This window comes from Elgaria multicarinata, chromosome 1 (assembly GCF_023053635.1).
Source record: "Elgaria multicarinata webbii isolate HBS135686 ecotype San Diego chromosome 1, rElgMul1.1.pri, whole genome shotgun sequence".
In the NCBI taxonomy this organism is placed as follows: Eukaryota; Metazoa; Chordata; class Lepidosauria; order Squamata; family Anguidae; genus Elgaria; species Elgaria multicarinata.
Window position 1 is genome coordinate 125,975,659 of NC_086171.1, and position 23,497 is coordinate 125,999,155.

General features: G+C 40.6%; 1 protein-coding gene across 4 annotated transcripts in view; it reads left to right on the top strand.

Moving 5' to 3' along the window:
- The first annotated feature begins 902 nt into the window (after positions 1 to 902).
- The window catches only part of EVI5 (ecotropic viral integration site 5), a 75,614-nt gene continuing 53,019 nt past the window's right edge, over positions 903 to 23,497 (top strand). For 2 of the 4 annotated variants that reach the window (XM_063136330.1, XM_063136346.1), the window contains exons 1-4: positions 903 to 1,161; positions 14,754 to 14,971; positions 19,757 to 19,946; positions 22,592 to 22,816. In XM_063136330.1, the coding sequence (XP_062992400.1) occupies positions 1,108 to 1,161; positions 14,754 to 14,971; positions 19,757 to 19,946; positions 22,592 to 22,816 (687 nt within the window). In that variant the 5' untranslated portion in view covers positions 903 to 1,107. Of the gene's footprint in view, positions 1,162 to 1,608; positions 1,698 to 14,753; positions 14,972 to 17,801; positions 17,880 to 19,756; positions 19,947 to 22,591; positions 22,817 to 23,497 lie in introns of those variants that run through there. The other 2 variants (XM_063136338.1, XM_063136355.1) reach the window with 2 other exon arrangements.

The following is a 23,497-nucleotide window of genomic DNA, read 5'->3' on the forward strand; positions in this document are numbered from 1 at the left end:
GTGTAAATTTTGCCTGCTGATTTCTGTAAATCAAGCTTTTGTTAAAGACACATGAGCCAGCCTATTTTTTTCTGTACACATGGCAAACCTTCTATTGAATGTGTGACCTCTCTGATAATTGACCCTTACTTAGGGTGACCATATGAAAAGGAGGACAGGGCTCCTGTAACTTTAACAGTTGCATAGACAAGGGAATTTCAGCAGGTGTCATTTGTATATATGGAGAACCTGGTGAAATTCCCTCTTCATCACCACAGTTAAAGCTGCAGGTGCCCTGCCCTCTTTTAAATCTGGCCACTCTAGTATAGCTCCTGCACCTTTAACTGTTGTGATGAAGAGGGAATTTCACCAGGTTCTCCATATATACAAATAACACCTGCTGAAATCCCCTTGTCTATGCAACTGTTAAAGTTACAGGAGCCCTGTGCTCCTTTTCATATGGTCACCCTACCTTACTTGAGTAATCAATTAAAGCTTTAGTTGATTAATTTTCCAGTAAAACTAGCTAGGCTCCCTGATTTGGGGTGTGTGTGTATATGTGTGTATGTGTATGTATGTATGTATGTATGTGTGTGTGTGTGTGTGTGTGTGTGTGTATATATATATATATATATATATATATATATATATATATATATATATGGGATGTAGATGTGCTGCAATGATACGCTAATCCACGGTTGGAGTTCAGACGATATGCTAATCCACGGCTGTTTCCCATTCTGTTCGTATTACCCCCCACCCCCTGTTGATTAGCGTGTCCTCCGAACTCTGCCTCCCTCCCTCTCGGAGAGATACTTGGGATTAAAGGGTCTGAGATGTATGTGAGAAGGGAGAGTGAAAGTGAGATCTGTCCAAGCATTCTTCCCCTTGCATGTGGCAATGTGACAAGGGAGAACACCCTTCCCCTCCCACCACCGCATTAACCACCTCGGTTTTTCCTAGAGGAGGAAACAACGGGGCCTTTCCTCGCCGCCTCAACACGCAACCAAAAAGGGGGAAGAGAGAAAGAAGCGAAGTTATAATGTTCAGGGCAGTGAAAAAAAAAAAAAAAGCTAGAGGCGCCATGGTGTATGTGAGCGAGAGGCTGACAACAACGCACCCTTAATGGAGTTTTACTCGGACTTGAGTCCCTCGGAGTTCGATGGGGCCCACTCCCAAGTAAGTGTGCATAGAATTGCAGGCTGCGTGGAGGGAACCAGACGTTACTTTAAATTCGTATCTACCAGCTATGTCTGTTTCTTTCATTTTATTTTATTCTAGAGTCAACCCCCAAATCAGGCTCCTTGCTGGGATGGGTGGGGGGTTCAGATCTGTGAATGCGCGTGTCCTCGCCTTGCCTTGCCTTCCCTTCTCTCCGCGTTGTTTTGTTCCCTGCCTCTGGTTTCAAGGCCCGAGGGGTCGGCCTCGACGGCAGAAGGGGGCCCGTTGTACGGTATGTGCGCCTGCGCGCCGGGTCTCTCCCAGGGACGTGGCCCGGTTTCTTGAGGCTGGAGCGGCGCCGCGGGCTCTAGAAGAGAGGGGGCGGGTGGGGAAGGAGGGAGGGAAGGAAGTAAGGAAGGAAAGGGAGCCGGGAAGAGGAGAAAGGCGGGACAGTGGTCCGGGAGCAACGAGAAAAGCTGCAGCGGGGCCGGGCCGGGCTCGGCTGCCCAAGAAACTGATGTTCGCACCTCGCCTCCCCAGCAAAGGCTTCCAAGGTGAGTAAAGAGGCAGCGGGAGCTCCGGCTGAGGTGTGTGTTGACCTCGCTGCCCGCCCACCTTTTTAAAATTTCCATCCGATTCCCAGGCTTCGTGGCGATGCGGGATCTTGGAGCGAGGGGATACACACGGGGGAGTCCCCCTCCACGTCCTCGAGAACGGGATGATGACAGGAAGGGCATCCACCCTGTCTGGCCCTCGCTACCTCTCCCTCAGGCCTATTATGGCCTGGAAAAGAGGTCTTTCTGGCAGCACCCGCCCCAATACTCGTATTTAGCACTGGCGGAAAAAGAATCGTGACATGGACACATCTGAGCGTGTGCGTGTTATTGTTCTGTTATTCCGACTCCGCAGCGATTTCATCGGGATAGTTCTCGACTTCCTTCTCCTCCTCCTCCTCCTCCTCCTCTCAGCCACAATCCACCGGATTTCCTCTCTCTGGTGGTGAAGAGACCGTGGGGAGAGCCGTGTGTGTGCGCGCGTGGTTTTTCCCCCCTATTGGTGATGATCGCGTCCCTTGGTTTCTATAGTGAGCACCAGCGACAGCTCGGAGAAAGGGCTTTAAAAACGAAGGGTTCAATTTGAACCCAGGCTCATTCTTGGAATTGTTTTTTTCTTCTTCATATAAGCGCTTAGCTCGGATCATGCACAGCAAGGGTGCTCCTGAGTGTGTAAAGAGTGCTTTCCCCTCATCACTGAGTAGCTGCAACCGGGATCCCACAGATGATGGCGTTCCACAAAACAAAGACCTGCCAGGGCAGGCTCAAGTGGTAGCTTAAATGTTGAGGATCTACATATCCAAACTATGAGGTATATGTGTACAGAAAGGGGGGGGGGTTATGGCAGGTGGAGCCTCCCTTCTCCTCTAAGAACTGAGTGGCCCTCGTTGATCGATTCTGGATTTGTCGGTATGATTGATTCCTCCTGGGAATACAGAGTTGTGTTAACTTCTAATATTTCTCCAGGGCATAGTTCTAGAAGAGGGTTGGAAGTGGTCTAGGCTAGTGCTCTGATCTGCATATTCTTTCATGCAACACTCTACATAGGTCACAAAATACAGGATTGCATGCATATATGGATCTCTGCATTCTCTCCTGCAAAACAGATGGTTGGGATGTGGAGGAGGGGAAAATAAAACCCAGAAAGAGGAGGGGCTCAGATGTAGAGTTCAAGAAGTCTGACACACTTCTAGAAAAGAAACTTTATGGATGGTCTCTTTGACTTTGGCTTGGTCAGTCACCCCATGGTGAGGCTGGTGTATCTTCCCTGTTCAATAATTTTCATCAGCCATCTTCCATCCCTCACACTGCTACAGAAGCTATGCTAACCCATAGGTAACTGCGATATTTTAATATTGATACTGTTCAGTCACATAAGAGGATTCCATTACAGCTGCAGTGTTAGAAAAGAGAGCTTCTTGATATTCATGAAACTTGCCTGAAGGAATAAATTACTTAAGAGATCGAATTTATTTGAGGCCAGTTGTCTTTAATAGGGAGAACTTCTGTTGACCTAAACGTGTTTATTTCAACCGGATTAGGTGCTCCCAACACTGCATAGAATCACTGTAAAATTGACATGCTCTATCTGTTTACCTTTTATTGGCTCTTTATTTGGTAGTTCAAAACAGACCTTGTGCTGAAGGCAGCTCACAAGCTAAATGTTGGGAAAGTGCAGAACTTCTAACATTGAAGTCTTGGTACGTGCAGCTGTGGCAAATAGTCATGGCAGAAAAATGGGCATACCAACTAAAATTAGCTAAAGACAAAGTCAGCATATCAGATTTTTATAAAATATGGCACGTTTTTATTGGATATACCAATCAAGGACATATGCAATGGTATTTGTCATAGCCTTTCCTCTGATTATGGAAATGGGGCTAAATATAATTAGTTACTAAGAAGAACCATAAAGAAAAACTCCAGGCAGCCAGTGGGTTCCACCTATACTTTTGTCTGTAAACTAAAAGGAGTGTGGTGGGGATGTTAAAGATAATACCCTCTCTTAATAGCTAGATTTAAATTTGATTCATTTTTTGTTTGTTCATCCTTGTGTTTGATAAATTAATAAAAACATTGTAAATAGATCTTGTCCATTATAATAGACTTGTGTTCCAAACTTTATTCTGTTTAGCATGCAGCTGGGACTGATCTTGTATGATTTTGAAATTTACTAGTTCTGTTTTCTGAACCACAATAGATGATGAGCTTGCATAAGAATATTGTCATTTTAACATGGAATAATGATTGAGCCAAAGCTCACTTCCTGTAAGAAGTGTTTTCTCAAACAAACAAAAAATCCCGCTAAGTCAGCTATTCTTATACTTGGCATGCTGTAAGTTATCCAAGGACAGCTTTCCAGGAAGTTTAGTTTGCTTGTGGAAGGAGTTAATGTTTCCTGAAAATTCATCTCAGAAGAGCTTGTGCTGCTTTTCTGATCAAATTAGCAACTCCTTCCCCTGAATACCGAATGATGTTCTTAACTAAAAGCAAACAAACCCAAATATCAGTAGCTCTATCATGGATTTCCTGGCATAACATGGAGTTTGTCCCTAAGGTAGCAAATCACTTCTTTTCTTGCTGCTGCAGGCTAATATAGCTTTGATTAATTGTAGGTGAAGATTAGCTTATGTTCTGTTACTATTTTTAGATTTCTAGTAAATACTGGGGTTTTGAGCCAGGCCAGAGAAGCTCCTGGAAGTGACTGGGAGACTGAATGTTAGAAGCATCTCTTAGGTCATAGCCCTATGCATGTTTAGACAGAAATACATCCTACAATTCCCAGCACCAACTCCCAAAACCAAGGAAATAGCAGGGCTAGAAGTTCACCAACAATTGATTTCCCCCCTCTAAAAGTAGGGGAGTGAGAACTGCCACTAGCAGAAAAATAAACTGAAGTTAAGATAACTTGAAACCAGGCTCAGTTAAAACCAGTAGGTTTGTTTTCAGAGTGTGGCAAGACTCCGTACCTCAAATTAGGTCAGTTTTTGAAGCTGCCTCCCACATCAGATTTATTTTTATGGAGTCATGCAAAAGATTTAATATATAATAAACAGTAATGGGCATGTGGAGGCTAAACGTATCACATAGGAACAGAACTCAGGAACCCAAAGTGGCTGTCTGTTGCTCTCTGCTGCATCTGTATGTGGTAGCAAATTGGAAGTTGCTACTGCATAATAAATAAAGGAGCTCTAATTTCCCCCTTTAAAACAAGCTTGAAACACGCAGTTCTGCATGGCATATTCGTTGAAGGTGATGAAAGATAGAATCTACTTTATTGTAAGATTAACATAGGGTATTCTATTAAACCTGTAGACCAGGGTTGGGAAATGTGTAGCCCTCCAGATGTCATTGAACTGCAACTCCTGTAAGCCCTAGCCAGTAAATAGCCAGTGCTGAGGGATCATGGGAGTTGCAGGCCAACAACATCAGGAGAGTGTCACATGTTCCTCATCCTTCCTTAGATGGTGTTTCCATTCTAACATCCTGACCTTAAACTAACTAGTATGGAAGAAGTTCAATTGGCATCGATCAAATTTCTGTGTAAATATGCTTAGGACTGCATCACATAAGCTGCATCACACAGCATTATTGCAAGCTGTTCTATTAAATTAGAAACATTTTTAAAGTATTAGCTTTCTATTTTCATTAGGAAAAAAATACTTTAGTTGAAACATAAATACATGTTTTTAGAATCATGGAATATTCAGGGTTGTAGTAAGAGCTTGTAGATGGCATGGAATTTCTTCTCTTGTGAGCCACTGGGACAGTACAGCTTGGCTGCCAGCTTGCACAAGCCCGATGATGTAGTGGAGAAGCAGGCAGAAACATACTGTCACGAACTCTGATCCTCCCCTCAGGCAGGAGTTTGAATGTGGTGGCAGCCCGCAGAGCAGCAGTCTGCTTACTTGCATTCCTAACTCACATTCCTATTCCAGAAGTCAGCTAGTGCTATAAGGAGATGGGATTCCCCGCAGAAGGGTTCAGGGCTCACTGGGGAAATAGTACATCTACACAGATACTCATCAGAAACTCCAAACTCTATGGTTGTAGCAGTGTCTGTGGGAGGAAAGAAAGCTTTTTACAAAGGAGAGAGCCACATGCACAAGCAAGAGAGAAAACCACGTAAGAAAGCTTGCAGGAATCAACATCAATGCAACTTTGGGCTCCGTCGGCACAAGTGAGATTAATGGTATCATTCAGCAGCAGGCATAAGTCAAGGACAGGATTGCATTGTTAGCCTTGTGATTTGGTCCCTGTTCTGTTTTCTCCTTGGCTGCTTTCCTACCTAGATGGCTATAGTTATTAAAGTTATCTGCTGGCTATAGTTATTTTAAAAAATTGCTTCCCCTGTTTCTTTTTGTTGTTGAGTTTTTTTTCTGCTTAACTTGATAGTTATGGAAAGCAATGTTGTTAGGATAGATAATTGGAAATATAAAATGTCAAATAACTCATATAAAATGCCTTATCAAAGTCCTAGCAATTAATCGTTGGTTGCATCATGTCATATTCCACCAGTGTTTTTACCAACATTTAGGCTTTTATAGTCCTATAGAGCTTAAATGGCTTTCAAATTACTGAACGTTGACATTTATAAAAATAAATACAAATATATTAATATAATACTGTTGGTGGTATTGAAGAACTGAATGTGTAAAGGAGTAACTGATATCTTCCATGCCTTTAACACATTACCAGGATGTCTAGGATATCCCGCATTTCTGTAACTTTTTAATATCTTTGTAAAATTCTCTGAATATCTTTAGCTTTTTTAAAAAAAACAGCAACACATATATTTAATCATTCTCATGCCCATCATAAACAAAAACTCAATTATGTTTGTTTCATGACAAATGCTATAATAGTGTCAAGGCAAAAAACTTCATATGTGTGTCCAATCTTCAGCTTTATCCATATTTCCTCCCCAGAAAAATATGTACCACATTTGTAACTCACTTGTAAGCACCTAATGTCATGACAAATGGCATTGGTCTCATAAGAACATAAGTATCATGCTGGATCAGACCAAGAGTCCATCTAGTCCAGCACTCTGGTCATACAGTGGCCAACCAGCTGTCGACCAGGGACCATCAAAGCAGTACATGGTGCAACAGCACCCTCCCACCCATGTTCCCCAGCAACTGGTCCACACAGGCTTACTGCTTGAATACTGGAGATTCCATCAGGGCTAGTAGCCATTGATAGCCTTCTCCAGGAATTTATCCAACCCCCTTTTAAAGCCATCCAAGTTTGTGGCCATCACTACATCCTGTGGAAGCGAGTTCCATAAGTTAACTATGCACTGTGTGATGAAGTACTTCCTTTTATTTGTCCTGAATATCTCACCAGTCAGCTTCATGGGATGACCCTGGGTTCTAGTATTTTGAGAAGAGGAGAAAAATGACTCCTCATCCACATTCTCCACACCATGCATAATTTTGTACACCTCTATCATGTCTGCCCTTAGCCTCCTTTTTCCAAGCTAAACAATCCTAGTTGTTGTAACCTTCCCTCTTATGGGAGATGCTCCAGCCCCTTAATAATTTTAGTTGCCCTTTTCTGCACTTTTTCCAGGCCGCTGCTCTGAGAATGGCATGGTCTCCACTCAGAAAATACTATTTCCTGGAGTGTGTATGTTTGTGTATGTATGTATATATATACTGCCCATAATTAAATCACAGTAAAGTAACTATCAGTGTACTTTATGGTACGTGGGCATTAAGTAAATGTATATTAGTCCTATTTGTGGCTGAGTATATATTTCATCCATTTCTAATTCAGCTGTGGATCTTCAGTTTCAGGTTATGATTTTACTGGTGTGTTTGTGTCTAGGTTTTCCCACTGTCCTACTTATTTACTATTATTGATCCTATTTATTATTGATTTATTGTATTTCTATACCACCTTTCTGAAACCAACTAAGGTGGTTTACAAAACATTCAGAAAATAAAACCAAAATCAAATAAAAACATAGTAAAACGTTAAAAACAACCTTATGTACCATGATTTTTATAAGCTAAGTTAAAAAGATGTGTCTTGACTCCCTTCCTGAATGCAGAGAGAACTGGGGCCATTTGCAACTCCAGAGGGAGTGCATCCTAGAATTTGGGAGCAAAGCAGGAGAAAACCCTTTCACATATGCCTCTGCAAGTGAGAGTGTCTTCAAAAGGGCCTCCTGCTGATCTTAGTAACCAAGCAGATTCATACCGAGATAGGCAGTCCCTCAGAGAGCCAGGCCCTAAGCCTATAAAGGTTAAAACCTGCACCCTCACTTGAGTCCAGAAAACAATTGGCAAACAGTGTAGATCTTTCAGTATTGGGCTGATGCGATCATAATACCGTGCACTCGAGAGATGTTATCTTACACAAGCAGTTGCTTTGGTTAGCTTCCATGGGATACTGTCTACAGGCCATATCACCTACAGTGAGGAGAGTCTATGAATTCTTTCTGGATTGGACTTGTTGTCGCATCTAAAACCAGCATTGGTTTGGGTGGCTGGTCCGTAACTGTAATTGCTGTAGCTCTGTCCACAATAACATTTGGAAGTATGTTAGGTAGTGTGGTATAATTTTTTTTGCTGACTAGTAGCAAGATGCTTCTTTCACCCCTGTTTGTGGCAGTCGTATTATTCATAGCTTAGTAGCAAACATGGGAGGAGAATCTCAGAGGAGTCTGAGGAAAGCATTTTCTTAATAGTCTTTGAAAATTTTTTACCATTATGCTTTGGTATACTTGCTGGGAAATCTATATGATATTTTTCCTGCAAGACATGCTTGTCCTCCTTTGCATCTACTCAGTTCAGCTATCTCAGCTAGGATCAAATGCATTATTCACTTTAAGTTCTGATATAAAGTGAATGAATTTTGATGTGTTATTTCCATTAACCTCATTAAGTCATGGAAAGAACAGTCATACTTTCAATTTGATAGAAAGCAGAAGTACTGGATTTTGGAGGCTTGTTGATTTCAGGAGAGACGTACATGCTTAAATTAATAGAGTATATATGTGGTTTCTATCAGGGTAGAAGGGAGAGGCCCACTCATGTCATTGTTCAGCCTCATAGAAGGTGTCCTTGCACTTTGTTCATGCAGGGACATTGAGTTCCTCACCTATTATTCATAAGAAAAAAACCTAAAATCCTTTGTTGACAATACATTTATTATTTTGTATTATAATACCAACATGTCAAAAAAGAGCACCTGCTTTGAAGACATTTGGCATGACTTTTACTGGTTTAATAAAATGTTAGATGTGGATTCTTCAATGGCTAGCAGTATTCAGAGGGGGGTGAACAAAAGGGTAGTTGAAAAATCTGATTTTCTTTAAAAGCAGATGTTAAAATTGGATTTTAAAATGGACTTTTATTTATTTTTAAATGTAAGTACTTAATTTCTCTTAAAATAGTGGTCAGTTCTGAACCATTGTTTTGGAAGTATGGCATATCTATGAGAAGCTTACTTTTAAATGCCTTTTTTTGTTTTGCTGCTTTGAATAATTGATTTAAATTCCCTTAGTTTAAATTAGTTGGCTCCCCCCCCCTCCATATTTATAGGCACTGCTGCAAGCTAAGAAAGGAAACCGGTTCAGTTCCAGTTCGTCAGTATTCCCTAGTGGTTGGAATGCATGATACAAAAGCTCTCTTATATCAGAGCCCCATCTCACATAGTTGTGCAGTCTTTGGATTACAAGCTTCTACTTGCCTTTCTTTGAATATAACTTTTCTGGTTCTCAGTGTGTTTGTGAACGACACGAACTAGATGTGATGGGGCTGCTCTGTTTATTTACTTGGGCTCTGTCACTGAAGACACTTTTCTTTCAATCCATTCTGATACCAAGCTTTGGCTAATGGGTGGTATAGAAATGTAATAAATAAATATAAGGAATGAGAAGCTGAGGAGAAAAATGCTTGAATCAATAGGACAGGGGAGGGTTCAGTTCTGATAACCTGTGTGCCCTTTTGTTGTAAATACTACCTCCTGCTTTAAGTATATCCAGGGCAGACTTGTGAATAAATAAACATGGATGCCTGAGCGTATATAGTTTAGCCCTTGAATGAGTTTGCATATGACAGCTCCAAAGGAAATTGCCATCATATTGCTGTTTGGAATTTGGATTTATTTGAGGCAGACTTAGGCCATATCTACACCTGACTTTTCCCCCCCGAGATCATCCCTGTACGTTCAAATGACACACAGGGGTTCCCAGGAGCAGGCAGGGACAATCCCTCCATTTTCCTTGGATAATCCTTAGATGTAGAAAGGGCGTTAGAAAGGCCAAACACAGACTGGGTTTGGATGACACGTTAACTGATGATGAGTTAAATAAACCACAATGGTTTATTTAACCCATGAAGGCTTAGTGTATTGTCTGTGGTCTCTTTTCTCACCCCTAGTGGCTGATTTCCCCATAATAAACCACCCTGATAATCCATAGTAAAAGTTATTTAAGCCATTATGGGTTAGCGTGTCATCTGTCCCACCGAATGGGTTAAGTTGTCTGCCTACAGAGTCGCTCAGCAAGAGCAGTCAAAAGCGCTGCTGCCCCTCTGCTCAATTTGGACAATTTCTGTTTCCAAGATCTGCGTAGCAACAGATTGCACTGCATAGCCAAGCAGGGTTTTCACTGTGCATTGGGTGCCTCCCCATGAGGGGAACCTGTGTGTGAAATTTCCTCCCATTCCTGCAAACTTTTAAGGGTTTAGAGCCCCCCCTTTTGGTGATACAGCTGAAAATAAAGGAAGGGCTTAGAAAACCAGTTTCGAAAATGGGGCAGCAGCAGGGAGGAGTGGAGTGGGAAGGAAGGCTTTGAGAATTGCAGCGATGCAATGGGGCCGTGAGGAAGTGGCTAAAGATCGACGCCACACAGAGAACAGCAGGGAAATGGCAGAGACAGAAGAAGATGGCCCTAGAGCGAAGGAGACCAATCAGAGACAAGCATGTGATGTAGCTTGAGGGCGGTGGGATATGGTTTTCATCTCAAAGGAAGCTGGACAGGAGGACTACAGAGAAGGAGGTGGCGGAGGGGGGGGAGAACTAAACTATGCACAGCAGCTTATTTGCCCAATTGTGTGATGGGGCACAGTGGGCTATTTTCAAAATAAGCTACTGGGCATAGCTTTTTAAACACCATAGCTTAAAGTCTGGAAACAAAGCCCTATGAAGAGAGACTGAAGCAACTGGGCATGTTTAGCCTGGAGAAGAGAAGATTGAGGGAGACATGATAGCACTCTTCAAATACTTGAAAGGTTGTCACACAGAGGAGGCCAGGATCTCTTCTCGATCATCCCAGAGTGCAAGACACGGAATAACGGGCTCAAGTTACAGGAAGCCAGATTCCTGCTGGACATCAGGAAAAACTTCCTGACTGTTAGAGCAGTATGACAATGGAACCAGTTACTTAGGAATGCACTAGATGCATTCAAGAGGCAGCTGGACAACCATCTGTCAGGTATGCTGTAGGGTGGATTCCTGCATTGAGCAGGGGGTTGGACTCGATGGCCTTATAGGCCCCTTCCAACTCTGCTGTTCTATGATTCTATGAAAGTGACGTGGGAACCCACCCTGCTAATGCAATTTTCTGCTTGAGTTAAACATGAGGTTTATGTTAGATGAGAAACAGAAATGCTAATCTGTATTGGCATTTGTAAGTAGGTAGGAACCATAATTTACAATTCTGCAGAGGCTTAAAAGTTATTTGAAATTAAAATGTTAACAATTCATACCAACTGGAAAACCTCTGGCTCAGACCAAACAAGTTCTCTGAGAACCTGACAGTAAATCAAGAGGGAGTTTTTGCTATTCTTTTTTTAAAAGGCCCATGCGTTGGGGTTTTGGCACATTAAAATTATGCATGTTTACTTCTCCTGCTTTCACATATAGTCAATAGCTATTGATATTCCTGGGTTCCATTATTGTGGAAGCAGGGCTTCTCAGACTGAGCAGTGTTATTGTTGGGGGTCTTTTTTCTTCTTCTTTTTTGGCACAAATGAATTTCTGTCTTACTCTTGGTTGCCTCTATTGTGTCAAAGAAAAAAAATCTTTTGGCTTGTGAAGTATCACCATCAGGAAGAAGCATCTTGCATATAAATATCTCTGGCGAATGTGGTAGCCTGTTCTGAGTTGGTATTGTTCTCCTCTGAAGTCAGATCTAGAGAGGCAAGAGAGAAATGGCAGCATTGTAGGCCCAATCCTCTCTGCTGTGGTGCCCAGAGCAAATGAGCAAGAGAGATGAGTTAGGAGCATCTGCTGCCTTCTCTTGCCTCTATACTTCCCTGCCTGCCACCAGAAGTGGCCAAGTTTAGAGGAGTAGATACCAAGGGGGGCAGGAATTGTGGTCTTGCTGGCTTGGGAGCAGGGTGAATAAAAATCAATGATTTTTTAATTTTTTAAAAAAATATATCAGATTTTTAAAAATTTAAATCAGATTTTTAAAAATTTAAATCAGGTTTTTTTAATAAAACGCTTTTTGAGGAAAAATCTATCTAAAGATAGTTTTCTATTTAAGATACATTATAGTCCAAAGGTTATTCATCATGAAATAAGGATTAGTTTTTAATTCTGTAGCATGAGGCTGTATACTCATGCAACGTTTAAATTCTTTGGTAAATGAATTCCATTAATCCATTCACAACATCATGCTCTTTCAGAGGTTTCTGTAAGATTATTGGGCAGTTTTTCTATCTAGAAGATATTATCACAGATGCTTGGTTTTACAGTTCTCAAAACTGTGAATTTTTGTCTGCGGAGATCACAATCCCACTGTGCCTTTGCAAATCTATGTACACAGAATCAACCCCTTACTTCTTGAGTGCTAAGTTTCAAAAAATTCAATGAATAGAGTGCACTTTTTTGAGGGGGGAGTCACATGATTAAATTGAGTCTTTCTGAGTAGTGATTTAAATCATGATTTAAATCATGATTTAAATCAAATTGATTTAAATCAAATCCACCCTGCTTGGGAGTCCCTCCTTTCTTCTTTTCCAGTGTCTGCTGAACAGACAGGGAAAAGGAGGAGGTATTCCTGTTTATTGTTAGTAAATCCTCACCCAATTGACTGCTTTTCCTTCAAAATAAAAGTGGCAGTGTTGACCATCCCTTTTCAACTGTTTTTAATGTTTTGTGCAGTTAGACCCTGACAGAAGCAAAGGGAGGGAAGTAAAGCTTGCCTCTCCCGACATGAACCTACCCGTACACTGCGCTCAACATCTAAGGTCCTCCTCCGAGTGCCTACTCCAAGGGAAGCTTGGAGGATGGCAACAAGGGAGAGGGCCTTTTCAGTGGTGGCCCCCCGACTGTGGAATGATCTCCCCAATGAGGCTCGCCTGGCGCCAACATTGTTATCTTTTTGGCGCCAGGTCAAGACTTTTCTCTTCTCCCAGGCATTTTTAACAGCATTTTAACAGCATTTAACAACGTTAAGTTTGTTTTTAATGGACCCCACAATTGTTGTTTTTAAATGGATACTGTTGTTTTTATACTGTTTTTATGTGTGTGTGTGTGTGGTTTTAAATTGTATACTTTTAATGTTTACTATTTTTAAATGTTGTAAACCGCCCAGAGAGCTTCGGCTGTGGGGCGGTATATAAATGTAATTAAATAAATAAATAAATAAATACAGCAAAGCAAAGCAAAAGAACAAAACACGCACCCACTCTTATCTGCATGCAACCTATCCGAAGTGCTTTGAGCACTCCATTTAGTGTTTACATAGATGTTGTATTAGATGGCCTCTTGGCCTTTCAAACTCTTGTTCTGCAAATAATATCTTTGTGAATGTGCTGCCCACTTCGATACTATTATTATTATTATTTATTTATATAGCACCATCAATGTACATGGTGCTGTACAGAGTAAAACAGAAAATCGCAAGAATCTGCTGGGGCTGGTTCTTGACCGTTGTTTTCTGGTTTCTCCTGTAACACCATGAAAATTTTACTCCATTTTTTTCTTGATAGTGTGTAACTTAGTTTCAATCTTGTAAATTTACTCATTTCTGGCAAATAAATCACCTCCAAGTGAGTATGAAGGGGCATTATTGTACATATGAACAAGGAATGGTTCTTTCCTATTTCAAGGTGGTGTGCTACATAGAGATGTACAATTGCCGGAAATTCTGAAATCGGCGGGTAGGGGGGAGAATTTGTCTTTTCCCTGTTTTTTTTCCCAGAAAAAAGCAAATTTGGAGAAAAATAAATAAGCAGTACTTACTTTTTTAGCACTCTTTACAGATCTAAAGTCACTTTGTTGTTTTAGGACAGCCTCCTCCAACCTGGTTCTCCAAATATTTTGGACTTCAACTCCTATCAGCCTCAGGCAGAATGGCCATTGGTTAGGAATGCTGGGCACTGTGGTCAAAAAGATCTGTAGAGCACCAGGTTAAGGATTCCGCTTTATACATAATAGAACTTTATACACAATATAAAGTTACATTATGCATAACTTACTTTCACCAAAGGGAACTTCAGCAAGTAGTCCCTGAAACGTCTAAATCATCCTAGAAGCCACAAGAAGCAGGGAGAACTGGAGACAGATGACAAGTCCAGAAACACAGGACTCTGTAGAACAAAACTGTCAAAAATGCACATTTTCTTCCATTTTATGATATGTTGGGAAACTGAGCATGACTTGGAACATTCCAAAATATTTATCAGTAAAAGATACATTGGATCAATAAATTTAATAAGAAATGGAAGAAATAACTATGCTGAGGATCCTACAGAAAGTGTATTTAATAAAGACTGGCATTATTTCAGCCTTGTCGGAATGGGAGAATAAAATTCCAAAAGAATTCAAATCTTCTTGGTTGACATAATGAAAGATACATCTTTTGTGTTGGGTTAACTTATCTTCTTTTTGATTTTTCTGACTTACCAAAAAAAAAAATGATTAAGAGATGAAGAATGATACACATGTGCTTGTATGTTTATATATGCATATATAGATATAATAGTATCATTGATTTCCTACGAGGGGAGGAGGGTGGGATAACTATGACTGTTTGTATTTTTATTTCTATTTCCGTTAAATGCTACTTGTATGCTTTTTTTCCTTCCCCAGGTGGCGACAGACAAGGTTTCAGGGAAGCTGAGTTCTACTCTCTCATGGGTGAAGAACACTGTCACTCAAATGGCCAGTCAGGTGGCAAGTCCATCTGCCTCATTACACACTACATCCTCCTCTACCACGCTGTCTACTCCAGCAGTGTCTCCATCGTCTCCTGCAGAGTTGAGTCCTGATGACTTAGAGTTATTGGCTAAATTAGAAGAACAAAATAGGTGAGTGACAACTTGGTTTTGGCAATTTATGTAAGAGCACAAAGGAAAAGAACAGTTTGTGGCATCACAAGATAGATACTTTGGTACAGTCTGCAATGAATTTGCTTTTAAAGATTTGAAAGAACTTTTGGTATTCCAGAAGTATAAAATTAATTTGTGTGTGTGTGTGTGTGTGTGTGTGTGTGTTGCAGTTGATTTCTCTGGCCATCAGTCATGCCCCATGTAATTACCTGTGTGAGGTGATAAGCCCAGCCTGGCTGTTAGCCAGTTGCCTGGGGTGCAACAATTCTATAAGATGCATGTGGGTGTGTGGGTCCTGACAGCCTGTGACACATAGGGTTATGCAGGTGGGTGGCTTGGTTTTTTAAAAAACTACACATTCCATAGTGCTTTCTTGGAAAGCTGAACTAGTTGTATTTAAGACTGTGGAACATACGATAATTTTGTCTTATTTAAAAACCTTTTGGAGACTTAAATGCTACTTCCTTGCATTCTCATTGAACTTACCCACCAGCCAGGCCACAGATTTGTCATAATAAAGCATTGAGTCTCCACGGAATATAATAACCATGCTTTAACGACTGTAGAAACCTTTTTCCTGCTTTTCAATCAACTTGGGGGGTGGGGGAATGTCACAGTATCCTAAAAGTGCATTATTTTATTGTACAATAATTTAAATACGGTTGTCTTGAGAAATGTTTTTTGTTTTGACTTGAATAATGCTTTGCTTTAGCATTCTGCATCTGGCATTTACAGGAAAGGCTAATAATTGTGGACTTCTGTTACCATTGACATCTGTGTGTTTGGCACATCACAAAGCTCAGTTCATGCCTGATTGCCCAGGTGGTTTTACTTCCGATCAGAGTTAATGTAGAATAAATGAAGCAAGAACTACACAGTGTTTCTAGCCATTATCAAACTAGTCATCTGTATTAGAACTCATTTAGGTAATCTCCTAAAATTTCTTGGTTGCCTTAATACAGAGCAAAGGTGGTGTGAACTTAATGCCCCCCAGGTTAAATGGTATCTTCAGTTGTCTGTGCTAAGGAGTAGGTGCCTTGGACTCTTCTTACAAAATCAAAAGGGTTTTTCAAAGCTTAAGGACAAAATCCTAAGCGTGTTTAGATGGGAGAAAAATCCTTCAACTCCCAGCATTCCTAAGCCAAGTGTGCTGGCTAGGGAATGCTGGGAGTTGTAGGAGCATTTTTCTGTCTAAATGTGCCCTAAGCTATGTAAATTGGCTTTCTGCATATTCACTTTGCTTTGGGCAGGTTTAGTTTAAAGGGGACTTGTAATGAATAGTTCCAAAGTCCTTCATTTGATATGTGAAGGGACAGTTGTATTGAACAGGATTAATAACTCAACTGACAAATACCTTGATCATTTTATCATATTAGTTGTACGATAGGAAGCTACAATAGCTGCTGTTCTTGTAAACCAGAGGTGGGCAACTTCAGGTGGACTGCAGTGCCCACCAGCCTGCTATTCCCATCCACCCTAGCCAGCACAGCCAATGGTGAGGCAAGATGACAACATCTGGAAATCCACAAGTTGCTTACCCTGTTGTAAGCAGTGCAAATGGGTTTTATTGATTCTTAACCCGTTTCTGTGAAAGCCTAAGATCCCGTAAATCCAAGGACCTTTCCAGATAATTAGGACTTTTATTTGTTAGAGTTGTGGGGACACCAAATGTCATAATAGTACTGGTGCTGGCTTATCTCCCCCTGCCCCCAAAGTATTTTGACATCTATATTTTGTTGCTGAAAAATGCAGCTCTTTGAATTCTGACTTTTTATCACTGTATCAGCCACTTTTTTGGCCAGGTACGCATGTAACAACAAACCACAGTGTACTGCCTCCATGGCTTGCATTTTAGAAATGGTAGCCAGTGCAGCAACAACAAGGTCCATGGGGAAATTAACCCATGGTAGCTTGTCATTATGTGCAAACCAGGTCTTTGGGTGTCTAACGCAGAAAGTTTTGGCAAATTTAAATACAAGTACTGTAGCTGTGGGTGATGTATCCAGAGTATCATCACCAATGTCTATGCCATTATCTGCATTCTTTAACTTTTAATTTTACTTTGAAGTGTTCTCACCTCTAGCATTCAAATACAGGAGTGGTTGTCTAGCCCTCTGTAAAACTAAACAGCCAGCCAGGATAGAACATCCATGTCTGCTCACCAGTAGTTCTCTACTCTTTTATGAACTAGTTCTTTATAGATGTGCAGTGTTTCTGTGCTATACCCAGCCAGGGATGGTTGGATTCACCATTTGTTTCAACAGTTACTTCATTTTACACATTTCCGCCCCCACCCCCACCCCATACCAACCAACAGGCTTTGGGCTGGTCAATTTTACCTTTATTAGCTGGGTAATGTCTATTCTCCCTGGAAAAAAGTAACTTTTTTCTGATGTGATATACTAAATTGTATACATTTCTTAGAAAGACTGAGTGACGGGGTTGCTGTGCCCCCTTGAAAGTTTGCTCTCTTGGAAAGCTGAGGAAATGCCTGTTTCCATTCATTGAATGTGTGAGCCGAACAGCTCTTAGCAATTCTAAAAGATTCAATAATGCATTTCATCACTGAGTGTAAAAAAAACCAAACCAAGCCTTTGATCTGAGCATGTGCAGAAGAGTTGACAGAAACGGAAGTGTAAAGAATAGGGAAGCAGGGAAGCTTTCTCTGGACAAGTAATACAAAACCTTTACTCTTGATAGTGGTATCGGGCCACATAGTGAGTTAATTTCCCCTCTAAGATATGTTGGAGTGGTTCAATCCTAATGAATATAAGCTCCTATTTGTAGAAGGTAAATCATTGATGAGAATGGACTATTTGTTTTTTACTGAGTACTTACAGTATTAAAAGCTGCAGATTCTGGATTACAGAGCAATGAGTTTAACAAGGTAAGATTTACACTATAGAATTAGGGTAAGTATTTCACAATAGGAATGTTATCTGGTTTTACAAGATTATAACTTGCAATGTTAAGTATATGCTTGAAGAGTTCGTATTGCACTTCCCAGGTGCATTTGGAGTTTGGACTTGTTTACCGTAAAGCTTGTAATGAAAAGGGTTTCTTGGTGTTTGCACTAACATATCGAACACTGCAGTTTTGCCTTGTAGACCAAGATAAATCTTTACGCATTTTTTGCCTCCTGTATTCTTAAAATTAAGAAAGTAGAGTAGTGCCTTTTGAAGTCATTTGCACACCGAGGGAAAGAATACTTCATGACACTGTTCTCCTAAGGTTTTATAGTTCTGAATCTTGTGCTCAGGTCTCATGCTTTCCTTCTGCTCTGTATTCCTCTCCCTTTCTCCTTACCCTTCGACTCTTCTGCCCTTATAATGCCCCCTACCCTAAGCTTTTTTCTTTTTTTTGCTCAGATAATCCATGTGTTTACCTATGTAAATAATTCTGCCTTTAACTGAGTGAGAAGCTGCCTTAAGTGTATATATGCTGGGGAGAAACTAGTGGATTAGACTTAATTCATAAGGTTATGATCATTTTAAATGTCAAAAATCTAAGGAAATAGAAAATGGAAAAGAGACTGTTGTGACACCCTCACCCCCCTCCAAATAGCATTAATTCTGTCTTCCCCGGAGTAATCTTAACCCTCTAGCAAAAGGATCCAGTTCTGTCTTAGGTGGCTGATATCTTTAATTCAGCCCTTGACAGTTTCTGAGGGTTTGCCACTAATATTAATTAGAAAATAAATAAAGCATCAGGTAACAGCTTTTCAGAATGTACTAAGACAGCCACAAGTATTCGTTGCTCATGCTTTTCAATGCCACTTCCTCTACTGCATTAGAGAAACACCTTATTTAAAGAGTTTCTCTAATGCTAATGAGGAAATGAATAATTCCTTAGAAGAGTAAGTGCAGGTGAAAAATAAGATTAACAATCTCAGCTCATTTGTTCAACTTATTTCGGCAAGGAATAATTGTGAACTGAGGAGTAGAGTGATTTGAATTGGTTTCAGCTATTGATAAATCAAATGTCTCAGAGGTGATCTAAAACAAATCAAAATTATCTACAATCCTGTACGCAAAGTAGAACTACTGATATGGTCTCTGTCTGTGTCTGAAAGAAATGAGGAAAGAGTTACTTTTTTCCAAACAGTAGCAGTATTTTGGTGGAGCTAGAGTAATCCTATGCATGCTTACTTATTTGTTCATTGAGGTTTATTCCCTTGTTATGTTTATGTTTATCCCTAATCATTTTTCTTAGTCCCTAATACTTGCTAAACTTCTTAATATTTCTTGTCCACACATTTAGAGTGGAGCTAGATATTCCACAAGTAAACAGATTTTCCTAAACGTGTCTGGCGTTCATGCAAATAAAGGGATGGGGAGGCAATTGAATGGTAGGATCAGTGGCAAGACATGTGCTTAACATTTCCTATGCTTGAGGACTCTTCCTGACAAATATCCCATCTTCTATTCTTGGAGTCCGGCTTGGTGGGGACAGAGAGATACAAGCATAAGTGTGCGCACGTTTCCTTGTGTGTACCATTTTCCCTTTAATGACAGGTAGCTCTTAAGGTATGTGTCATGACGTCTGTAAATATTCTCTTGGATTTTTTTTAATCAAATAACAAATAAGTTTCTGATTCCATTAATGAAACATTTTAATTTTATTTTCTACGGTATGCATTCAGAGAGTAAGAAAGTGTGTCAAGTTTGGTTTATGGCAATGTTATAACGTTTCATAACGCAACAACTGGACTGCTGTGCATTTTGATACAGTCGGAAGGTTCAAACTGGTTTGTGTATACTGCAGATTGCTGGAGACTGACAGCAAATCACTGCGATCAGTGGATGGGTCAAGAAGAAACAGTGGCTCTTCGCTTATATCCAGCTCTTCAGCTTCTAGCAACCTCAGCCATCTTGAAGAAGACTCCTGGATCCTTTGGGGGCGGATTGTTAATGAGTGGGAAGATGTGCGCAAAAAGAAAGAAAAGCAAGTTAAGGTTTGTTGACTGGTAGTGACCAAGCTTATTATTTATTTTCAGTGTGTTATTTAGAAATATCACCTGCTCTGAATCTGGCAATACAGAAAATATATCTAGAATTGCTTGTTGTAATGGTATTGTAAGAAAGAATGACCCTGTTCAGATAACATGCTAAGCCATGGTGGTTAAGCATTTTCAGCTGAACATTATGGCTTAGCGTGTCGTGTGAACCATGGTTTAGCGTATCATGACAACCATTCCTAACCATGGTGCTACATAACCATGGTTTAAACACACTCACTAATCATTTGCTGCAAAAGTGTTAGCAGCCTAACCACGGCTTAGCGTGTCATCTGTACAGGCCCAATATCACTAAACAACAAAAACCCACTACTAGACATGAGCATAACTGGAGCTGAGAGGAAATAGCACATCCTTCCTGAGGCAAAAGGGGAGGGGGAGGACATACAAGAACACATTCTGCAGGTAAATACCTTTTTGGCAAATTCCAAATGTCTTTAGTTCTAGGGTTAACACCTCTGTCTGGCTGTGTGTGTAACTGATAAGATGTCTCCTCAGTGATAGCAGTGTTGATGGAATTGGAGAGGCTGTATATAAGTGCAACAGTAAAGTTTATGAACTGACTCTGTGAGCTACTGTATTGAGACATAGGATCTGCATAGAAGTTGTAGCACAAGCATAAGTAAAACTCTCCGCATCATGCTATGACAGTGGCCCAACCATACTGCTAATACAACAGCATCCATTGGCACATGTTGGTATAAGGAAAATTAGTGATTTAACTTATTCATAACCTCCCTAGCTAAATGACACAGATTAAAATGGCTTAATCTTTATGGCTCAGTGCTTTCTACTCTAGGTCTGTTTGTATTCACAAGGTAGCTTGCCCAATATAGTTTACACTCCAGTGTAACAGTACAAATCATGGGACTTCAGTGGATAATGACACTGTGTAAAAATAAATAAATTAGAAGGTATACTTCAGGTTTTTTTAAAAAAAACTTCCTCAGGTGACAAACACAATAATAACGACATATATCATGTCATAAAATGGCTACTATCTGTAGAAAAATAAGCTTTTAGATCCTGTCAGGGCTGAAAATACAAATAAAATTTGTGTCTGAGAAGCCTTGCACTGAAATGATAACTAACCGGTTCAGCACCAGGCAAGCATCCCTGGGGAGGGAATTCCAGACACAGGGCACTGCTATTGAGGATTCTTTCTATCATCACCACACACCTCACTTCAAAAGGTGAGGGAGCTTGATGGAACACCTCTGACAAGTGCAGCGTTCAGACCAGATTGTGGGAGGAGGTGGTCCCTCCTTCTCGTGCCAAATCTTTCTGTTGAACCTGATAATTTAGGAGGAGTCTAGCTCCTTCCTATCTTTCCTCTCTCATCTCACACTATTGCCCCGCTCGTGCTCTTCGCTCCTCTGATGCCATGTTTCTCGCCTGCCCAAGGGCCTCTACTTCCCTTGCTCGGCTTCGTCCATTTTCTTCTGCTGCCCCTTACGCCTGGAACGCTCTGCCAGAACATTTGAGAACTACAAGTTCAATCGCAGCTTTTAAAGCTCAGCTAAAAACTTGTCTTTTTCCTAAAGCTTTTAAAACTTGATTTTGTTCTGACTTTTATACTGTTAGTTTTACTCTACCCTGTGCCTGTTTGGTGCATTCTCTTCCCCTCCTTATTGTTTTATTATGATTTTATTAGAATGTAAGCCTATGCGGCAGGGTCTTGCTATTTTATTGTTTTACTCTGTACAGCACCATGTACATTGATGGTGCTATATAAATAAATAATAATAATAATAAAGGAGTGTCACCTCACCTGACTTGATAAACTATGGTGGATTGTGAGCCTTGTTAGTGTCAGCATGGCTTACCGTGAGATGCAAACTTGGTGCAGATGTTTCAGCGTGGTTTGTTAACCACGCACAAGCCACTCTGAGAACCCATGACTTGTATTAGGATTGTTGAGGGTGGCTTGTTCTCAGGGTAGTTTGCTGTGATGTCCGAACTCAGCACTGTAGCGTCTCCCAAGTGGCTACAGAGTTGCCTAGTAAGAGCATCAAAAAGCCTGGGCTGCTCTTTGTGATCTCACCGGTCCCACTTCCAACCTCCGTCCTCCCTCACCAGTGACTTCTCCTCCACCGATGCCAAAATGGCACTTTGAAAGGACTGTAACTCAGTTGCCACTTTTTGTGGGTGGGTAGGTGGGTGCTTCAGAAGAACACAAATGGGATTGTAATTTTTAAAAATTACTATTATTTTCCCCTTGGTCTTTTGCGAGTGTGCAGATTAACCCACTGGTGAACCTCCCTATGATCATGCAAACTGGTCCATTGTACCTTTGGGATTTTAATCAGGGTTAAGGCAATAATCATAGTAGAAGCTCATTGTGGTTAAGTTATGTTAAATATCAGCACTGAGCTAGTCAGTTAAATGCTTTGGCAAATTCTTTTTATCATTCATACTTTATTCAGCATGTAGCTTTCTGCTCTCACATCCTTGTAAAAGAAAGAACGTTACACATGAATATGACGTTTCTTTATTAACATTGTCTGCTTTAGGATAATTCAGCTACCCTGTTAGCAAAAATAAGTAATGCTCATCAGATTTTAATTTTTTTTATGCTTTAGGAACTTGTTCGAAAAGGGATACCACATCATTTCCGAGCAATAGTTTGGCAGCTTTTGTGCACAGCTCAAAATATGCCAATTAAGGATCAATATTCAGAACTCTTGAAAATGACTTCACCTTGTGAAAAGCTTATAAGAAGGGACATTGCTAGAACATATCCTGAACACGATTTTTTTAAAGAAAAAGACAGTCTTGGTCAGGAGGTTTTATTTAATGTAATGAAGGTAAGTTGGCAGTTCATACTTTTTGATGGAAAATAAATATTAAATGTGCACTTTGTGTTGCTTTTAGCCAGAGGCATGTTCATCTGAGTATCAGATGCTAGTGACGAGGAAAACATGTTTACCTCTATCTTATGAGCTTCTGCTGTTGGTTGGCAAGTGGTCCTTTGGTCAAACCCAGTATAAGCCTCTCTATTTATTCTTTCAGTTTATATAATTATTAAATGTAGTCATAGAATCACTGGATGCAAGTGTAAGATAGAAAATAAGGTAAGGAGTGAGACAAACTACCACAAGAAGGTGCTATTCCATCCTCAATTTCAATAGCCTATCTAGCATGAACAGCAACCATAGAATTATGGAATCATAGAATAGTAGAATTGGAAGGGGCCTATTAGGCCATCAAGTCCAACCCCCTGCTCAATGCAGGAATCCACCTTAAAGCAGATGGTTGTCCAGCTGCCTCTTGAATGCCTCTAGTGTGCGAGAGCCCACAACCTCCTTAGGTAACTGGTTCCATTGTCGTACTGCTCTAACAGTCAGGATGTTTTTCCTGATGTCCAGCCGGAATCTGGCTTCCTGTAACTTCAGCCCATTATTCCGTGCCCTGCACTCTGGGATGATCAAGAAGAGATCCTGGCCCTCCTCTGTGTGACAACCTTTTAAGTATTTGAAGAGTGCTTT